At 37.2% G+C, this 19,144-nt stretch overlaps 2 protein-coding genes across 21 annotated transcripts in view; one reads left to right on the plus strand and one right to left on the minus strand.

Moving 5' to 3' along the window:
- Positions 1-1,157: 1,157 nt before the first annotated feature.
- LOC139115357 (matrilin-2-like) lies at positions 1,158-12,965 on the plus strand. Its single transcript, XM_070677401.1, has 13 exons — positions 1,158-1,338; positions 1,973-2,341; positions 3,206-3,328; positions 4,045-4,167; positions 4,618-4,740; positions 6,449-6,571; positions 7,982-8,107; positions 8,762-8,884; positions 9,552-9,665; positions 10,144-10,266; positions 11,088-11,210; positions 12,072-12,188; positions 12,591-12,965. The coding sequence occupies exons 2-13, from the start codon at positions 1,996-1,998 to the stop codon at positions 12,734-12,736; spliced, it is 1,710 nt and encodes a 569-aa protein (XP_070533502.1). The 5' UTR covers positions 1,158-1,338; positions 1,973-1,995; the 3' UTR covers positions 12,737-12,965.
- A 479-nt stretch (positions 12,966-13,444) lies between these two features.
- Positions 13,445-19,144, minus strand: part of LOC139115358 (regulating synaptic membrane exocytosis protein 2-like) — a 164,254-nt gene continuing 158,554 nt past the window's right edge. For 18 of the 20 annotated variants that reach the window (XM_070677420.1, XM_070677418.1, XM_070677409.1 and 15 more), the window contains 2 exons: positions 18,536-18,675; positions 13,445-17,958 (listed from right to left, as the gene is read on the minus strand). In XM_070677420.1, coding sequence (XP_070533521.1) covers positions 17,740-17,958; positions 18,536-18,675 — 359 coding nt within the window. In that variant the 3' untranslated portion in view covers positions 13,445-17,739. Of the gene's footprint in view, positions 17,959-18,535; positions 18,676-19,029; positions 19,092-19,144 lie in introns of those variants that run through there. The other 2 variants (XR_011548107.1, XM_070677419.1) reach the window with 2 other exon arrangements.

The following is a 19,144-nucleotide window of genomic DNA, read 5'->3' on the forward strand; positions in this document are numbered from 1 at the left end:
TCTACGTTGGACCAATTTAATGTACATGTGAAGTCCTAAAATTAAAGAATAACTTTCTCAGCCACTGTAATCATTCTAACCCATAGCTCTTCATCCTTTCACACATACACATTGGTACCACTGCTATCTGTGTATCATTCATCATAACTGTCGCTCCTGCCTTGTGTAAATGACTAATTATTTTCACTCTTTTGGCATCCTTTTCGTCTTTGCTTCACAACCAACTACATATTCGACATGTGCGCAGCTCAATTGAGGTAATCAAATGAGTATCCATATTTCTGGAGGCGGCAACACATGCACTCAAAGTCACAGAGCTGTAAATGTGTTTTTACACAGATGTTGGTCCAGGAGATCCGTAATCGACCAGGACATTTTGTCTGTCATGACGTGAAGTTTGAGGATGTGTCGGCTTGGTTTGTCGCCAAGGCGCAGTACTACCCTAATTGACGACCATGGTCCGGATTCACTGAATAGGAAAAGGCACTTCTTACATAATCAGCAGAATAAGAGCAATATTTTGAAGACTTTCTTATGATGTACCGTCCCATAGAACTTCGCTTATCTTGACGCCAGATTGCTTATAGATGGGCCGATTCTACTTTCGCTTTCTCGACTACCCATAGACTTTCCGTTTTTAAATGGTCTATGAACTACCCGAGAAAAAATAAGTTGCGCGAATTTGGGCTGAATATTACCAAAAGAGATACATGGAAAGTTGGAATAAGTTTGCATACATTTAGATCACGAACAGTCTACAAACCCTTAGAAAGCATCCTACATGTGAAAGCGTAAATGTCAATCTCTCTCTCTCTCTCTCTCTCTCTCTCTCTCTCTCTCTCTCTCTCTCTCTCTCTCTCTCTCTCCATCCACTACTTTTCATTCTGATTCAATATTCCTTTATTCTTGTCAAAGTACTTCGCGAACAACATTGGCCATTTACACTTTCATATTCGCTGTTCCGGTCTGAGCTTGCGACACGGACATCTGGGTCTAAAGTTGGCAAGCAGATTACAAGCAGATTACATGCAAGATATGAGCAGCTACCGAGATATTTCGATTATTAGATGGTCATAAACTGCTGTTAATGATGCAATCTACCCACACAACACTTGCATTCTGACAGTTTTTAAGTTGAAAAAAACATGTTGAAGATCGTAAATGAAATTATTCTCACTTGGTATACATACACAGTCCCTCCACCCACTAGTCCCTCCACCAGTGGGTGGAGGGATGGTGGTATATAATACGACTCACTGTGCGCATTTACAACTCCAATAGGTTGAACAGCGTCCATTGGGAGGAAGTTAAGTTGACTCGCAGTCGATATCGCTACAGGTAGGCTAATGTGGAAAAGTTCTGAATTGAACCACACTTTGTTTATACTAACGACCGCTTTGCTCATATCATGAAATGCTGGTTGTAATGGGAATGTGGAAGTGTTAAGAACACTATTGGAACTAATTTGGGAGAATAGGATATTGTAGTTTCTGTTTTTGCAATTGTCTTGTTTTTAATGGGTATTTTGTAATATTGCATCTTTCAGCTATAGGGCACCTAACACTTTTGATAAATTTGAACAATAGTTAAAAATCATATTCTCCTGAACTGGTTCCAATGGTGTTTAAGCAAAGTGAGGCCAAATATTCAGAAAAACCAAATTGACGGTTGGTCACTTTTTGTCGCGTTAAATGGCCATCACTATTACAAGGAGAGAGAGAGAGAGAGAGAGAGAGAGAGAGAGAGAGAGAGAGAGAGAGAGAGAGAGAGAGAGAGAGAGGGGGGGACACTGAGAGAGGACAAACGGGGGCAGATAAAGGGGCAGATGTAGAGACAAAACGCGGGATTGAAGGAGGCAGATAGAGATGGGCGTTAATTTATCACTCAATCTTTTGTTTGTCTGTGAGAGTAGTACAAAAAGTCGGTAATTTGAAGGTCAACCAGCTTTCGAAAAACTATTTTCTTCTGATAGAAAGGAGAAACCTTCATTAAACCATGAAGAAGAGTTCGTGCTTCTTGGTTTGCATTTTGCTATTTCTGGTATTGTTCGAGCTGAGTTCAGTCGAAGGCTGGCGACGACGTCGACGACGCAGGTGTTCGCCGGTGAATTGCCGTGTCTGCGCGTGGAGTTCGTGGGGATCTTGTTCAGTGTCATGCGGTACCAGCGGTAGACAGACCCGGACACGTTATGTGACCAGCCCGGCATCGTGTGGTGGATCTTGCAGTTACAGTCTCACCGACAGCAGATCCTGTAACAACCCAGGCTGCAACAACCGAGGCCAGCCTTTGTCATCATCCTGTAGATGTAATCCTGGATGGACAGGAACATGTTGTCAGAGCGGTATGTTTCTTCACTTTCCCTTGAACTGGTATTTAAACTATATTTTCTCTCCTCAACGTTAACACCTGTCTTGTAGACAACAGAGTTCTAAGGGAAAAAACACTTATAATGAAGACGACTTCAATCTGTAGACTTGCATGGTGCAATCTTGTACAATTACACCCCTCATCCATGTCACGATTTGATAGTAAATGGAACAGCGTCGGTCATATCACGGTGCAATAATCTTGAAGAAAACATTCTGAAACGCTCGCACAACAAAAGGCGTATTGGCGTATGATAGACAAAATATCACCGCGAGACAGTAATCCGAGTTTGAAATAATCTGCTTGTATGCGCTAGTGTGCACTGCATCTGAGTATATGAATATATGTTTTTATTGTGCGTATGCATATATATATATATATATATATATATATATATATATATATATATATATATATTATATATATATATATATATATATATGTATACATATATATATATATATATTATATATATATATATATATATATATATTATATATATATATATATATATATATATATATATATATATATATATATATATATATATATATATATATATATATATATATATAAGAAACTGTAGGAATTCAGGTGATCCCCAGTTGAGCGTGGAATGGGGTGAAGATAGAAGAAACTTGGGTTGAAACACACTACCACACCTAACAACCAGGTGTGGTAGTGTGTTTCAACCCAAGTTTCTTATATATATATATATATATATATATATATATATATATATATATATATATATATATTATATATATATATATATATATATATATATATATATATAAATAATTGTCCTTTGTTGATTGCATTTTGTTGTGTGTTGCAGATGACAATGAGTGTAGCCGTAATAATGGGAACTGTGCTCAGATATGTACAAACACACACGGCAGTTACTCGTGTTCTTGTCGCACAGGCTATTCTCTGGGCAGTGATGGCAAAAGCTGCAAGGGTGAGTTTAACTGGACTGGCATTGAAGTCGAAGTAAAGAACAGGCAAACATGCGACATTTGACTGTGCCTGATCTCATGTTTCGGACGGTATTGATTTGTCGTTGATTTAAGTTGAGATCAATTGGCTTTGGTAAATTTATGTTGAGGTATACTGTTCGACTTAGATACCGTAGAAAGCAATGTTACATGGTAAATATTGGTCTCATAATAAGTGCTTGTCTTAGGGTAAGTGATACCTTAAACGGTAACGATCTGCGTGAAGTTGAAGAGCTAATTGAGGGTGAATGATGGCCTAGTGCTAAGTGATAAATATTAGCGCCAGGTGCTGAATTTGTCAATATAACTTGTATGTATGTATGTATGTATGTATGTATGTATGTATGTATCTATGTATGTGTATTTATGTATGTATGTGTGTGTGTGTATGTATGTTTGTATATATGTATTTTTGTACGTATGTGTATGCTTGCGTGAGTGCATGCATGCATGCGTGCTTGTATGTATGTAATGTACCATGTTATTGTTGACTACTGAATTTTAGTCACAAGCCTGTACGAATATTCGTTCGCCAATGTAACATGGCAGATTGTATACAATCTATTTTCTTCACAAGACAAACTCTATCGTTGTACATTGTACTTGAACATGCATACTCCACGGAGAAGAAGTGCTTTCTTTATCAAAACTTGATGGTTCATTTGAATAACCTCCGCAGATATAAACGAGTGCCTGACAAACAACGGTGGGTGCAACCATATTTGCAAAAATACTGCAGGAAGCTACCGCTGTGAATGCAATGATGGTTTTCATTTGGAAAGCGACGACCACACCTGTGTTGGTAAGGTTAGACGTTTGAGAGAGAGAGAGAGAGAGAGAGAGAGAGAGAGAGAGAGAGAGAGAGAGAGAGAGAGAGAGAGAGAGAGAGAGAGAGATTGTCTGTTCTGAAATGTTTCAAATAGACACGAAAACTACCGATTCTGAAACTCAGACGAGCAAATCGTCAATGTGGTGTTTTAACTCATTCCCAGTCAATGCCAAGGAAACTATGGACAAGACATTTTATGACCATCAACATTACAGAAATTATACAAGTCACTGTTCTGTGGTTGTATCGTCTAAAGTATTACAAGTTCACTGTATACCCTGGCGTATCTTGCACGGTATTAAAGCCTTAGTCATTGAGTACATTCAGTATATTGCACTTTTGATTTTTTTCTTATGGCGAAGTGTTCCTCTCGACACTTCATGATATAATCTCTGAGGGAAGTGTACTTTGACTTTTACACAGATACCGATGAATGTGCGACCGACAACGGTGGATGCGATCACGTGTGTACCAACACCGTTGGTAGTTACAACTGTTCATGTAAGGTTGGCTTTCAACTTGGCGATGATAACCACAAGTGTACAGGTAAGACTGTCAACGAATTTGTTGACATACAGTAGAATCATGAAGAAAACACACACCTGAAGGTATCTGAGGTATGTTGGAAAGAAATGTGGCACCTACTATGTTCATTTCAATAGTTGGGGACATTAAAGTGTATAAGCTTCACATAAAAAAAATTGTGCTGTTCCGATAACATGGTTTTCAAAAATAAGGTAGGTAGGTCGGCAGGGATTTTTTTTCCAAAATATTTTTATTTTTAAATATGCATATTTCAGGGGTTCAGGGCGATCAAACCCTGGCCACAACATTTCCAGAAAAACTTATCACACATATAAAAGGAATAAAAACATAAAAGACGTCCTCGTTCAAGCAAAAATCAAATGCCATGTAACGAACACGTGATTTAACGTTTTTTCTTTCTTTTTTTACTTCCGTGTTTACATAGCTCTAAAAAGTTTAGGATTGGCAGGCAAAAATAGGGTTGGTCGGGTTATCGGAACAAAACACAATTTATTTCTTTGGCCTAATTGACACTGCCTTCGGCGCTTGGTGTTAATATTGGCACATGGCGAACAGGAAGGTGCTTTTCAACTTCGGTTTAGTATGAATGCAGTGAACTATTAAAATCAACGAAAGAATGGTTTCGTTTTAAAACAAGAATGTGCTTGAGTCTGCAAATTGAGTTTTTACGTCAAGATTAGTGTCAAAATGACAAGACATTCATCATTGAGGGATAATATCAACGTCGCCTGAGATCGCTGTTTTTTTATCTCACTGATCCAACACTCCAAGGCCTGGACTTTTCTGCCGAGAAGTCAGGGAACTGTCTATAACTTTTCACACAAAGTTTACAAAGCCCTCTTAAACAGTGATACAGGAATTTATAATTCCATGTTAACATGTTTAAACATAGAGGCACCGAATACCAAATAGCAAAACGAAAGTTGAGACAATTATCAAGATCCCAGAGTATATACGGTGTTTCAGGGTTGCCATTGTCACTAGGTTCTCATTAAGTGTATTATATCAATTAAAGAAGAATTAAAAAGAAAGGAAAAGGCAAAAAAGGGGAAAGGGACTATTGTAGTTGTCTTGAGGAGATGAAGTTCTGCTGAGAGCCTGTTTCTTGTGAAGAGGAAGACGATTATTTGACCACTCATACTACTTTTCATGATACAATGAAATTGACTTTTATAGTTCTAGGAAGAGCAGTCTTTAAAAGTTATACTGCAAACATAACCAGTCATCTTTGTAAAACAGAGTTATTATAAATATGCCTTCTGTATCATTACTGAGTTACCTTTTTTCTGTAAACATTTCCGTGCACGTATTGCCCAGAAAAGAAAACTGTTACTGTTGTTTTTAGTTAATCGCAGAATTTTTATGATCGCAGGCCAGTAGAGACTGACTTGAACAACGCGTGCTCAGCATCGACCGACACCACCTGTAATCAATTGACGACATTGCTAATAAATACATATGTGAAACACATGCTTGATGTCACACGTAACGATTTTTATTGAACAAAGATCCGGCTCCGGGTTGTGACTCATTCTGTTTTGAATTTTGGCAAATTAATCAGAAATTCACAAGACAACTAAGATTTAATTGGAAGAAATTGTTGAACTTTCGGATAATAAACCACTGGTGATAAATAGGCGTTTTATTGCTTACGCATGTTTTCTCACATGAGCGCCCTCACATGGCCCTTGTGATTCGTCCTTGACAGATATTGACGAGTGCGCCGCTGACAACGGAGGGTGTGAACATGACTGCAGCAATTTCATCGGCAGTTTCCAGTGTTCCTGCGATTGCGGTTATATCCTTGGCATGAACAAACTTGACTGTCTCGGTAAGATAACAAACGGATTCCAGCCATGATAAATATCTAGGCTTACAAACTATTCTGAAAAGCTGTATATAGTATGTCTTTCAACTTTTCAGATTATGTGATTAATAAAAAGTGTTGTTGTATGATATACATCTCAGCTACCTTACAGCCTAAACATAGTTTTTTAACGAATGATAATGTGTTGTATTTTCTCTTATTTTACAAGTGCCGTTATCTTAAAGTAGAGACATCGGTATCTCAAGATTATGTGTTTGCTTAGACGGACATTAAGGTGTCGGTTGCTGTTTGGGAAAGCCAGCAGTTTAGTAAGGCCAAAGTAATTAAATTCTCTGTTTTGCGTCCCTCACCCGCGTAGGTTTTTGAGATTTTCATGAAAAACACACACAATGTATTTGAATAGGAAATTTTAAGACATGACCGCTTAGCTTTTCTGAACTAAAATTTTTGTTACAATTTTTTATTTGCTGCAATCAAATTACATTGTGTTAATTTTCTTGTGTGTGTTTTTCAGCCGCTTAGACACGTACCTTTTCCCATTTAGAGTGGACGCAAAACAAAGAATTTAATTACTTTGGCCTAACCTGATTTGTCCTGGATTATCAACGTTTCAATGTATTTAATTTCACTTGGCCTGAAATACCTGTTGCATTACGCTGGGCACTGCACGCATCGGGTCTTGGCTGGCTGGGTAGTTCACGCCTGGAGGACTCATACAAGCGATGTAGTTTTGTATCCTGCCAAATTCACAGCCGACTTTGGTTTTTCAGTCATATAAAACATCGTATTTCGACCTAATAAATTGAATGTTAACTCGTATGACATTGCCTCTTGTGGAGTAGATTGCGCCCCAAGGGCAGATTTCGGAGTCGCAATTTTTCGCAATACTTCGTTTGTTTGCAGGGCGTGGGGATTCATTTCGAAGCCCGTGGTGTTAATCAAGTTTATTGTCTTGTTCTTGTAAAAATCGAAAATCCCTACAGAGTTGTTAACAAACAACGTATTTAATGCATGATATCTAGATGCATCACTTCAACATAGCTGCAACATTTATATTTTACGATAGTCATCGTTAACAAACATGTGTCAACTTTCACCAATCGCCAGCGTACCCTAGATACAGTATTTACATCGGTCGGAGGGGTCCCTGGCAACCTTTGAGCAGAGTTCCGACGACCGCCTCCCTTTCACATAAGTTTGAGAACCCATTTTGAAATTTAAATATCATTAAACGTTGGGTAAATTGTTTCTCCGGTACAACACTTTTCACGGTTTTCCCAATTTTATGTATGATCATGGAAACGGAATGGTTTAAAGTTTTCTCGATGAAAGTTTAAACCGTGCTGTGTCGTGACGTATATTCTTAATATGCAATTTTTTCGGTTTTTTTCGGGGGGGGGGGGGGGGGTGCAGATATCGACGAATGCTACAGAAACCTCGACGGCTGCGATCAGGTATGCATAAACAAACCCGGTTCATTTGAGTGTGCCTGTAATGATGGATACAGAGTCAATCCCTGCCAAATAAAATCATGTCTAGGTAAGACAAAACAAACTTACGGTATAACGATTTCTGTCATAGTTACATCAGATATTATAATCACTATCACTAAATTTTACAAATACTTACTCTTGCACATATGTACCGGCTACCTGCCATAAAGATTTCTATCATGCACGCCGTCCTAGGTGACCTTCCACAATGTCTTGATAGGCCGAGAAACGCAGGTATAGACTACAATACAGACAAATGAAACACCGTAAAAGAAATAACGCTATTATCGTTGATTCTGCTGTCATTACTTGCTTCGGAGCTGAAGAATGTCTTACATGTAGTTATATATGTAGATTAGTTTTGTGTGATGATACTGTTTTCGTGGCTCTTTATAACTTGTGGTTTTTCGATTGTACGATCACATTTGTTTAAATCGCACGGTTTCCACATGGTTTCACTTGAAATGAGTTTTATCATATTTAATTTCAACAGAGGTAATTTACATGAATCTGTCACGTGCCATTACGTGTATCATAGAGCTGGCGCTCACCCCCTCTCTCCTCTCTCTCTCTCTGTCCTGTCTGTCTGTCTGTCTGTCTGTCTGTCTGTCTGTCTGTCTCTCTCTCTCTCTCTCTCTCTCTCTCTCTCTCTCTCTCTCTCTCTCTCTCTCTCTCTCTCTCTCTCTCTCTCTCTCTCCAGATATCAATGAGTGCGCCGAAGACAAGGATAGTTGCGGTCAAATTTGTACGAACACTGCAGGCAGCTTTGAGTGCTCATGTGTAAACGGTTACCAAATGTCCACCGATAACCGCACATGTACAGGTATTCCGCATTGCTATAGTTACAGATGATGTTGTAACGTTTTTTGGAGACAAAGCTCCAAAGAACTAAGTCAATCTCGTCACCCTTCAAAGTGCAGAAGGGAGAAGGTATCACCATTATTTATTACTGTTGTTATTGTATGAACTTTTCATAGTAAATTACTCAGCGCCATAGGTAAGCTGACATATATCCCCTTGTGGTAGACACTCATTAGCTTTATATTAGCCATTTTCTAGCCCCTATTCACATCCATTCCTCTTTCGAAAAGAGAATAAATTCCCTATAAGAGTTCTGTTTTGTAACAGCATTTATTTATTTATTTACGGATTTATTGATATATCTATGTATTTACTCACTGAGATATTTTTAGAAGTTACTTTCGTGAGTTAAACTACGCAGAAAGTGTTTACAACATGAGGTCTTTATACCTCGTAAGAACTGCAGCACTTGTAACTTGCAACCGTAGATTGCGGTTCTTGTACTTATTTGAATGAATGAATTAAACAAAGATATTATTCACACGTCAAACAAAACTTAACATATTTCTTTTTCGCTCAAGATGTTGACGAGTGCACGAAGAATGGATGTACTTATTTGAATGAATGAATTAAACAAAGATATTATTCACACGTCAAACAAAACTTAACATATTTCTTTTTCGCTCAAGATGTTGACGAGTGCACGAAGAATGGGTGCGATCGTTGCATCAACGCTATTGGAAGTTACGTTTGTCTCTGCAACGATGGCTATGGTGCTGATGACAGTGGCGATACGTGTTCCGGTGTGTAACGTATTCCTCTTCATGAAATTACAAGGCTGCAGCTATATTTTGCATGATTACTCGATCTGGAGTATGAATTTGTGCAGTCTATGGAATCTCTCCTGTGTGTTGGTATTCCGGTAGTTGTGGAGTCTTAAAAACGCCGGAAATGGGATTCTAGACTAGAATTTCGGTCAAGAACTTGCACCGGTGAATTTCAAAATTGTTTTGCCCTGTCCTCCAAAAAACTCCATACCATAGATGTATCAAAAAAGAAAAAGTTTCAATATTTTCCGTTATATAGGCCTATATACACACACACACACACACACACACACACACACATATATATATATATATATATATATATATATATATATATATATATATATATATATATATATATATATATATATATATTCTTACAGTAAGGTAATTTTCAATTGGATCATACAGGAAATTAAGTTTTTGACCCTTCACTCGTTTTTTCATAATGAAGATATTGACGAATGTGAAACTGGGAATGGTGGATGTGATCACACCTGTACAAACACTGAGGGCAGTTTCCAATGTTCCTGTCATCCGGGGTACCAGCTTGGCGACAACGGATTTACCTGTGAAGGTATGATAAAGAAATGACTCGCGTAAAAGAACTCTTTGGTGCGCCTGTGATAGGAAAGAGTATAGTCTTTCAAGTTGAATGACGTCACTCTTCGGGGTGCTGCCATCTCGGTGTTGCTATTCACTGCGAAATCTTTTGAAATAAATCGGGCGAATCGTGGTTACAGGGCCAATAGCGGTAACTTTCGATGATTTTTCAAAATATTTGTTTTATATGTCAACTGTAATAATTATGTTGTTCTACACCCTTAGGTATGTTGAAACACCGATTAATTAGCCTTTCAACACAGAGTCTTTACGTGTCAAATGCACTGTCTACATTTGCATTCAAGTCCGGACCAGAATCCACCTGTTAACAATAACAATCATGAGTTTGTACATGTGTATATTGGATACCTCGACATGTGTTTGGGTAAAATAGAATAAGAGACTGTATTTAATAAAACAAACTTGTGAAAAAACCATCAAAAGTTAAATCTTCTGGCCCTTTAACGCCAATAAACAGCTCAAACTGCCTTTACGATTGAAGAACTAAATCTTGTTTAGCCCCTTGGCGAAAGTACATGACAGTGAGCTGGGCAAAAAAATCGAATAATTTTTTGTAGTTGACAAGTCTTCTTGAAAAAGTAACATGGTGGATAACTACCACGAAATGCAATCTGAAAGTTGTCTGCCATATATGGCGAAGGATTGCCCGTTGTGAAAATTAATTATCATAATGGCATGGCACATAGATTCAGCATTATTCGAATCATGACAAAAATCACCTTTTCCAAAAAGAGAGCGTAAAATTTCGACCTTGCTTTTAAATTTGTGTCTCAGATATCAACGAGTGTTCCGATGACAACGGTGGGTGTGAGCATGGTTGTAGAAACCTTCCAGGCAGCTACGAGTGTTACTGCGAAGAACCCTATCGCTTGGACGGCAACGATCACACATGCTCGAGTATGTATATCACAATCTGTTATCCGTTAGAATATTACCCCTAGCTTTTGTCAACACAATTGGATGGTGAAGTAATGTCGTTTTGATCCGCTAATGTAAGCTCATATGCTTTTCTTTTTAAGTTATACACTTGTTTTTGTGAATAATTTGTAATATTGCAACATAAGCTATAGGGCACCTGACACTTTTGAGAAATTTGAAAAATATGAAGATCCAATTATCCCAAATTAGTTCCAATCGTGTTTATCCCTTTTGCCTTTTCTAAGAGCTTCAAATTTCGTTAAACCATTCAAACTTTAAGTTAGAACTAATATTGGATACTCTCGTCGCTTCGAATTCCCGGAGTATCACTGCAAATAAACCAAATTCAGACTTGAAGCGCACTTGTTTTAGTCACAATGTTCAACGAACGAAGTCGAGAAATTCACGATGAATGAGCTCACGGTCCCTTGTGGAGGGACGGACCGTGATGAGCGCGTCACACAGACATGAAATAAAATATGATAGGACAAAGAAATACGTTATTAAGAAGTAAGGAAGAGATGTTATCAGTATCAACCTTCAAGAAAAACACTTACCGAATCAGTGGACACTAACCTAACGTTAGACAAATCTCAAAAGTTTATGGTTCGACTACTGATTATCTTAAAATATTTTGGAGAAACTTACCGTCCCGATTCGCCGTGGTTTAATTATTTATTGCTTACCCACACTTAAATATAGTTCTAAAACGTTTTTTTCTGAGCTATCTTCATCATATTCAAAATGAGGATAATTTAATGAGCAGGATTTTTGAACAATTCGCTTGATTCACATCTTTGGCACTGTCTTGTGCTCCCCTCCTCTTTTGGGATCTTACAGATATCGACGCCTGCGCAGAAGCCTCTTGTGACCACAATTGCGTGACAGAGAGCAACAATACCGTGTGCAGTTGTAATGTAGGGTTTAAATTACTGCCCAATGGTAAATCCTGCCGGGGTAAGTTGTAGCCGCATGCGCACGTTACATTTCTGGGATGATGATCTGAAACGGCAGCATTTCTGAGTAACTTTGTCCAGTAAATTTTATCTCTGATATGGCATACTGACACGCTGGTGTTTCAAAAGCAGCCAGCTGCAGAAAAATGCGATGTGCGTTACTCCGTACCTCTTGGTATCTGAGTTCATAAAATTGATTTGAATCATAGATCCTAGAAAAAGATATGTTTAAATGTGATTTCTTTGATACTATGGCAACTACAGCCGCGTTTACCATGATTGTAATGCAAGTTCGGACGGAGAATATGATAAGTTTTGTCCGAAATTGATTTGGCCGGGGTGAAATTATTTCGACCTGAAAAAGTTGCTCCCTAATTTTTACCTTTACTTTTCCTGCATGCAGATTTTGACGAATGTCAAGGTGAAGGTCACAAATGCTCCGATAGCTGTGTCAACACAGAGGGGAGCTACTACTGTACGTGCGGTGACGGGTTCACTCTCGACGAGGACCGACGAACTTGTGTCGAAGGCAAAGATGGTGTGGAATAATTCGCTTCCCACTTAACTTTCATGTTGCTCTGAGTTTAGGTCTTGTTAATGCTTTAACGGCTACGTATATAGAGGACAAAAGTGAAATTGTCGTGATATATACTTTTTAAAGTTTTTTCTTTGTTGTGCTGTGTTTCTATGGGTCATGTATATTTTCTTTTGGTATTTAGCAATGGCATGTATTTTACTCGGAATAAATGGATTGCAACTCGCCCTACAAGTGTTTATGAACACTGTGCTAATCACTAACTTTGCATGAAAGGCAAGAGACGGTGTGCTATGTCCATGACAGAACATATCGCCAACTTCACTTATATGTACTGCCACTACATGTGCAATAAGTTGTGAAATCTATGTGGTGATGGTGTTGAACTTCCCTTTCAACCAACCACCACAAATAGTATGACCCAACTTAGAATATAGGTATGCTAATAATGCCCAATACACTTAACGTGTTTACACACACACACATATATACGGTATATATATATATATATATATATATATATATATATATATATATATATATATATATATATATATATATATATATATATATATATATATATATGTGTGTGTGTGTGTGTGTGTGTGTGTGTGTGTGTGCTGTAAACACATTTGTGTCTGTGTCTGTGTGGATGGGGTGAGGGCTTGAAGCAAACAGAATAGCATTCCACACGAGAAAGTGCAATGACACCACAAAACAGATTTTTAAGATCCAGTAACAATTGAAAAATCTTTATTGAAAATCCTTGGCAAGCAAAACAAAACAATAAAACGACCGGACAGTGCATACTTTACTATGATAATAAATTAAGGACTGAGTTTGAAGACGGGGGGGGGGGGGGGGGGGGGGGGGGGGGGGGGGGGGGGGGGGAAACACAAACAAATAAAAATAATTACAGCAAATACCAGACGTCTATCTCGGGGATAAACGCTGAAAGGAACAATTTCTTGAAGTTCTTTGCCACTGTCAGCTACTCATAAAAAGCTATGTAAGAAGTATTGCTTTGTCTCAGGAGATTCCAAAAATGAGGCAGTGTCTTGGAAATAGTGCTGTACCAAACGTAAAACTTCAGAAAGCTACATATTCAAAAACAGACTGTAAGTAAGCAGGTTCTTTAATGAAGTCATACAGACTGGCCATGGTCGTTTTATCCAAATAGATTTTTTCCAGGTGCTGGATAAACATTTGAAAGTCATAGGTCGCCAAATCCTACAAATGTAAGGTGAAGGTCATTTTCAGGTCGGACTGTCCTGAGGAACCTTGAAATTTGGCTTAACAGATCATCAGTTCAATTACTTTTTGTGATATTTACACTTATGTTTTGACTCAACATGATGGATTTAAATTTCCTTGAGCAAACCGCTGACATAAATGTTCTATAGGAAAACCTTGGCCAATCTGTACAAGAGATCTCTACAAAGGCATACCACACTTGGTGTAAACTACTCCCCCTAACATGGTCTGAGCTGCCCATCACGTTTCCACCCCTGAGTGTAAATGGAATGAACCATTTACAATGCTAAAACTGGTTTGTACAGTTTCTACCAGGGAGACAGTATACAATGAATGGACTAGTTCCAGAGGGGTGCTTTCTCTAAGGTAACTTCGATCTTTGACGACAAGTTATCACAAAACTTGGTATTATCTTCAGTTGGGCAGTTTTTAAGTGCCAGCACTGACAGAGTGTTCTAAAGCCCTAGGCAGTTGTAGTCAAATCTGCTTTTGACATTAAAATTAAATTGACATTTACATAGCTTTTTTGTATTTCTGAATTTTTTTTAAACATTACACATCAACGTCAGGAAGAGAAAAAAATCTCCGGCTAAAAGTCTCTTGAGTGTTTTGTTCATAATATTGAAGTTCAAATTCATGCAGATGTTACTTGAATTTTTTTTTGTATCTTTGATCTTTTTTTACAACTCTCTCACGAAAAATTTTTTGACTACACTGTTTCATACATGCAAGATATATTGGATAAATCGGAATAAAATGACCTCTCCTAATCGGGTTCAAAGTATTTTCTTGGTATTAACTGTTGAAACTGCTCTCCTTGTTGGCTTTGGCTGGCTGGAACATTTTGCGGTGATCAAAAATGTTCAGATCATTGGGACCTTTCTGGGGAGAGATTTCAGAAGGAATTGTTTGTCGTAACACAACACCACCAAACACATGATCCAAATGCCAATATCTTGATTTAAATGACAAATCGGCAAAACCATTGATAGTAGACTTTTAAATGTGTTAAGTTAACTTGGGTGACGACATACCGAAGTCTACTTTTAATGGAACTTTTGAAAGTCGGCGTGGAGTGTCTTTGTTACACCACCTATGATTGGTTGGTAGTTACTTAAATTTAACCAAATGCCATTACAATGGCAAATCAAGTTGTGACTTTTCACTGAAAACAGACACAGTTTTGCCGCCAGTTTTGTTTTCAGTTCTGATGAGTCACGGAGGAGTTTCGAGTTAATACGAGAAAATTACATGATCAGATAAGAAGGAGAGAGTCTCTCTAAATGGGTCTTGTTAAACCAGCTATTGTCACGTCACCTTTTCCAAGACAACAGTCTGGAAGTGACTGATTTATAAGGCATCGGAAAACATTTACTTAAGAAAAGTTAGAATATATATGTATAAGAAATATTCAAAAATTCTATGCTGTCATGAAAAAAAACAAAAAAACAAAATATAATTCTGATATTACTTGAAGAAGCATATAATCTAATTAAGTAATTATAAAGTGGGGTATTGATCTACTAAAGTTGACATTTTCATTATCTGTTGTGGTTTTGCTCCACGCAAAGAAACAAAAACCCAACTATTACCTAAACTACTTGCTTATAAATCATTGTGAAACTTCTACCAGACAAAAGTTTGTATTGCATCGATATCTGGATGTAGAATCCTTGTGGTATGTTGATACACTGAAATGAGAAAAACTCTGACCTACAATTGTGTGGAATAAAACAATGATTTGGTATACTTTTTTTTTCTATGTCCCGAAAAATTCATCCAGAGATGTTGTTTCATAAAAGTGACAGGGCAAATTGGCTATTTGCCGTGTTCTGATTGGTGACTGGGAATCGACCAATCATATTGCACTGTCGTTTATTTTCAATATGACTGACAGGTACTCTTCACTGCTGAGATAAAAAATCAGCCAATCACATAAAGGGACATGACATTTGAAGGCAGTGATGATTTGATTAGCTGCTTTACCGCATTTTGAAAAAAATTCCTACGCCACAAAAAACAAACACTTTTCTTAATCACTCTCACGTTATGAGTCTTAAAAATGAAAAGACACGCTACATCTGTCGCCAATTCATACACTTTGTACAACACATTTAATCAAGTTGAGAAAAAACTCTACGCTCCTTGAATTAAAAAATGTTATGCTACTGTCGATTATTCACACATCATTTAAATATTCACAAATATACACCATCTAATTTGCATTAATTTATGCATACATTCCATGAGGAACAAAGAGTCATAATTATGTATTTGATTGACATAAATAATCATTAATTAGCATATACTGTCTTTTTGGTAATACTTGCCGCTAAATAAATTAAAATAAATATTTACAATATGGAAACATATCACATTCAGGCCGGAAAAGTTCATAAGGACAAGTTTAACACAAAAACTCATGTATCAACCCACGTAAATGTCAAACCAAAATTAACTAATACGTGTAATAAAATAAAAACATTTAAATGTCTTCTTTTTTATGCATATGTACAAAATAACTTACAAACATATTCAAAACAAAGCTAAAATTGCATTAAATACACGATACAGAAAAAGCTGATGTTAAAATACCTACTCTACATATTTTGTAGGGTTAGGAGAACAACCAATCAAAAGCCAGCAACAATTCCATTGAGGCATTCTGATTGGTTAAGAGACTCCCACACTGTTGTAAAGCTGAATGCAATTGGATAACAATTATGAAAATGACAAATTCATCTTGCACCTTTAGTCTAGTGACTTGAAATTGACACAATGTCTAGATATTATCTACTTTGCTGCTATTTTTTGAACCTAACTACTCAGATCCTGGAGTTCAAGATCCTAAATTTTCATCAAATTTTTTTTGAGTGGAAAAAGTTAAAAGGAATGTATAATCATAAAAAATTTAAATTGTAAATTGGTAAATCATGTAAAGTGTTAGTTGCCTAATCACTATATCTGACCTACACTAGGTTTGTTAGTTCGTTTCATTGTTAACTCTGATGAAGTACAAGCTTACTTGAAGAAATTCACCTAACACTAGAGGTACCTGGGCCACTAAAGTCAGCAAAGCCCAATAAAGGCACCCAAACTAGCAAGAGTTTGGTCATGGTTCAAGTAGTAGTGAGCTGTCAGCCATAGTAAGAAGTATCATCAACATAGGGTATCCATACCAATGACCAATCACAAGCACACATTATTGCAACAATGTTGTAAACAGTGATCGAAAGTTCAAGTATATTCAATTTTTATTTTTTTTGGTTTTTTTCTTTTTAAGTAGAGAGAGTAAGTCTATCTGATGTCGTATCATTGATTGACGTTTTTTCCTTCTTTCTCCTCTGTATTTAAACTCTTCCACCAAGTGTCACGATAATATTTTAAGATGTATTTCTTTTATTGAATAAATTCAGAACTAAGATTTACTTAGCAGTTTTTACCCTGTTGGGAGACTTTCTGTGCTCCACCTCCAATTCAAACAACCTCAGGATACCGCTTTGTCAACTGAGGGCGCTCTTCAAGAAATTTGATGGTTTGCTCCATTCTACACTCCAGTGAAATGGTACCACTGATGATGGTGTGCCCACACAGCAAAAAGCATACATTTTTCCTTTCCTTGAAATAAAACTCTTCTTTCCTGACCGGCAAAAACTCAGAGAATTTTTCCACGGTAGGGAAAATTTCGCTTTGTCATACTTTCATAGATTTTAGAAAGACGACTTGATCATGTTTTGAGCAAGACAGTAACTAAAAACTAGATCTAGGTGACTCTATTAGCAGTAGGTATGGAAGAGTAGGAGTTGGAACTTTCCATCGACGTCACAGATGATCTATGAGGTGTGTCTGCCAAGGAGGATGTTGTGAAAAGTTTATACCAGCCGAGGGTGTTGCTTGAGAGGTCTATATCATCTAAGAGTATCTGTGACACGCCCATGAAGACTTTGCGGTCCATGCGACCGTAATCTCCCCAAACAGTAATCTGCAAGACAAGAAGAAGATGCAGAAATATGAGATAACATATCAATCTCTTATGAGGGACTTCTGATGAACCATATGAAAAATTTTCATAGAAATGATTGGAATTGATCCTGTAGTAATAATAATGAGAGGCATATAATCCTATGACTTTCAAGAGTATTGATCATACAAATATTCAGATTAAGAAACAAAAAGTGTGCAGGTATGAAATTTATTTGCACACGCAAACATCAAACACACACTGACATTTGGACTCTTGACAATGATCCTCTTTATAACCCATTGATGATGATTTTTCAAGCCATTTGTGGCTAATACCAACCTGAATGATACATTCATCGTAGCGTGAAACACACGGCACAAATCTTTTTTTTGGCATTATGATTACGCTACAGGACAATGTGATATGATATGCGTACAATGGAAAAATATTTTTTGTTTCACGTGCATAGTACAGTTTTAAACAGCCACAGCAATGCACTGTGGGAAAACTAGAGATAGGTCTATGACACTGTCACCCAGGGTGCTTGACGAAATACCTGGATGCTAGTACAATGAGTGTTGGAATATCCACTTACTTGAAGCACTTTCCCTTTATGCTCCTCTTCAAATGTCAGCGTCTGCTGGTACAAGGGATCCAGAGTCCTGCGAGCAATCTTGGTCTTTCGTTTACCTACGCAACGTTTGCCATCCATCAGGTACACTTTCACGTAAGGAGCTGCCGAAACAAGAAAGCAAACTAGTCAATACATAATATTGAGTTGGGAAAGAATTAGTAAAAAACACACACACAAAATAATTTGGATTATTGTTAATTACTTTCTTATACAAATCTACAAAATGTTACTCAGAAAAGATCAAAAACACTGCAATAGAGATAAAACTATTTGACTGTAACTCTCACATATTATTAGACAAGTAAAAATATTAATATCCAAAAAAAATTAATAATTCATATCAAAAATTTATCACAGGAATTTTCACACATAGAGAAGACAAAAGCATGTGAATCACTTCAAAATAAGTTAACTAAAACACAAAATTTTCAAGAAAATTTAAAAACAATATTTACCAAAATTATACTCTTTAATGATCACCAGGCACTTTTATAGAAGACACACAAAACTGACACAACTGTTCATTCAGGGGATTCAGAAAGAAATTGGGATATTTTAAAATAAAAAGAA

This window comes from Ptychodera flava, chromosome 17 (assembly GCF_041260155.1).
Source record: "Ptychodera flava strain L36383 chromosome 17, AS_Pfla_20210202, whole genome shotgun sequence".
NCBI lineage: Eukaryota > Metazoa > Hemichordata > Enteropneusta > Ptychoderidae > Ptychodera > Ptychodera flava.

Coding starts and splice junctions, on each gene's coding strand:
- LOC139115357 (XM_070677401.1), top strand. CDS start 1,996: ATGAAGAAGAGTTCGTGCTTCTTGGTTTGCATTTTGCTATTTCTGGTA. Junction 10,267..11,087: donor CAACGGATTTACCTGTGAAG/GTATGATAAAGA, acceptor TTTGTGTCTCAG/ATATCAACGAGTGTTCCGAT. Junction 11,211..12,071: donor CAACGATCACACATGCTCGA/GTATGTATATCA, acceptor GGGATCTTACAG/ATATCGACGCCTGCGCAGAA.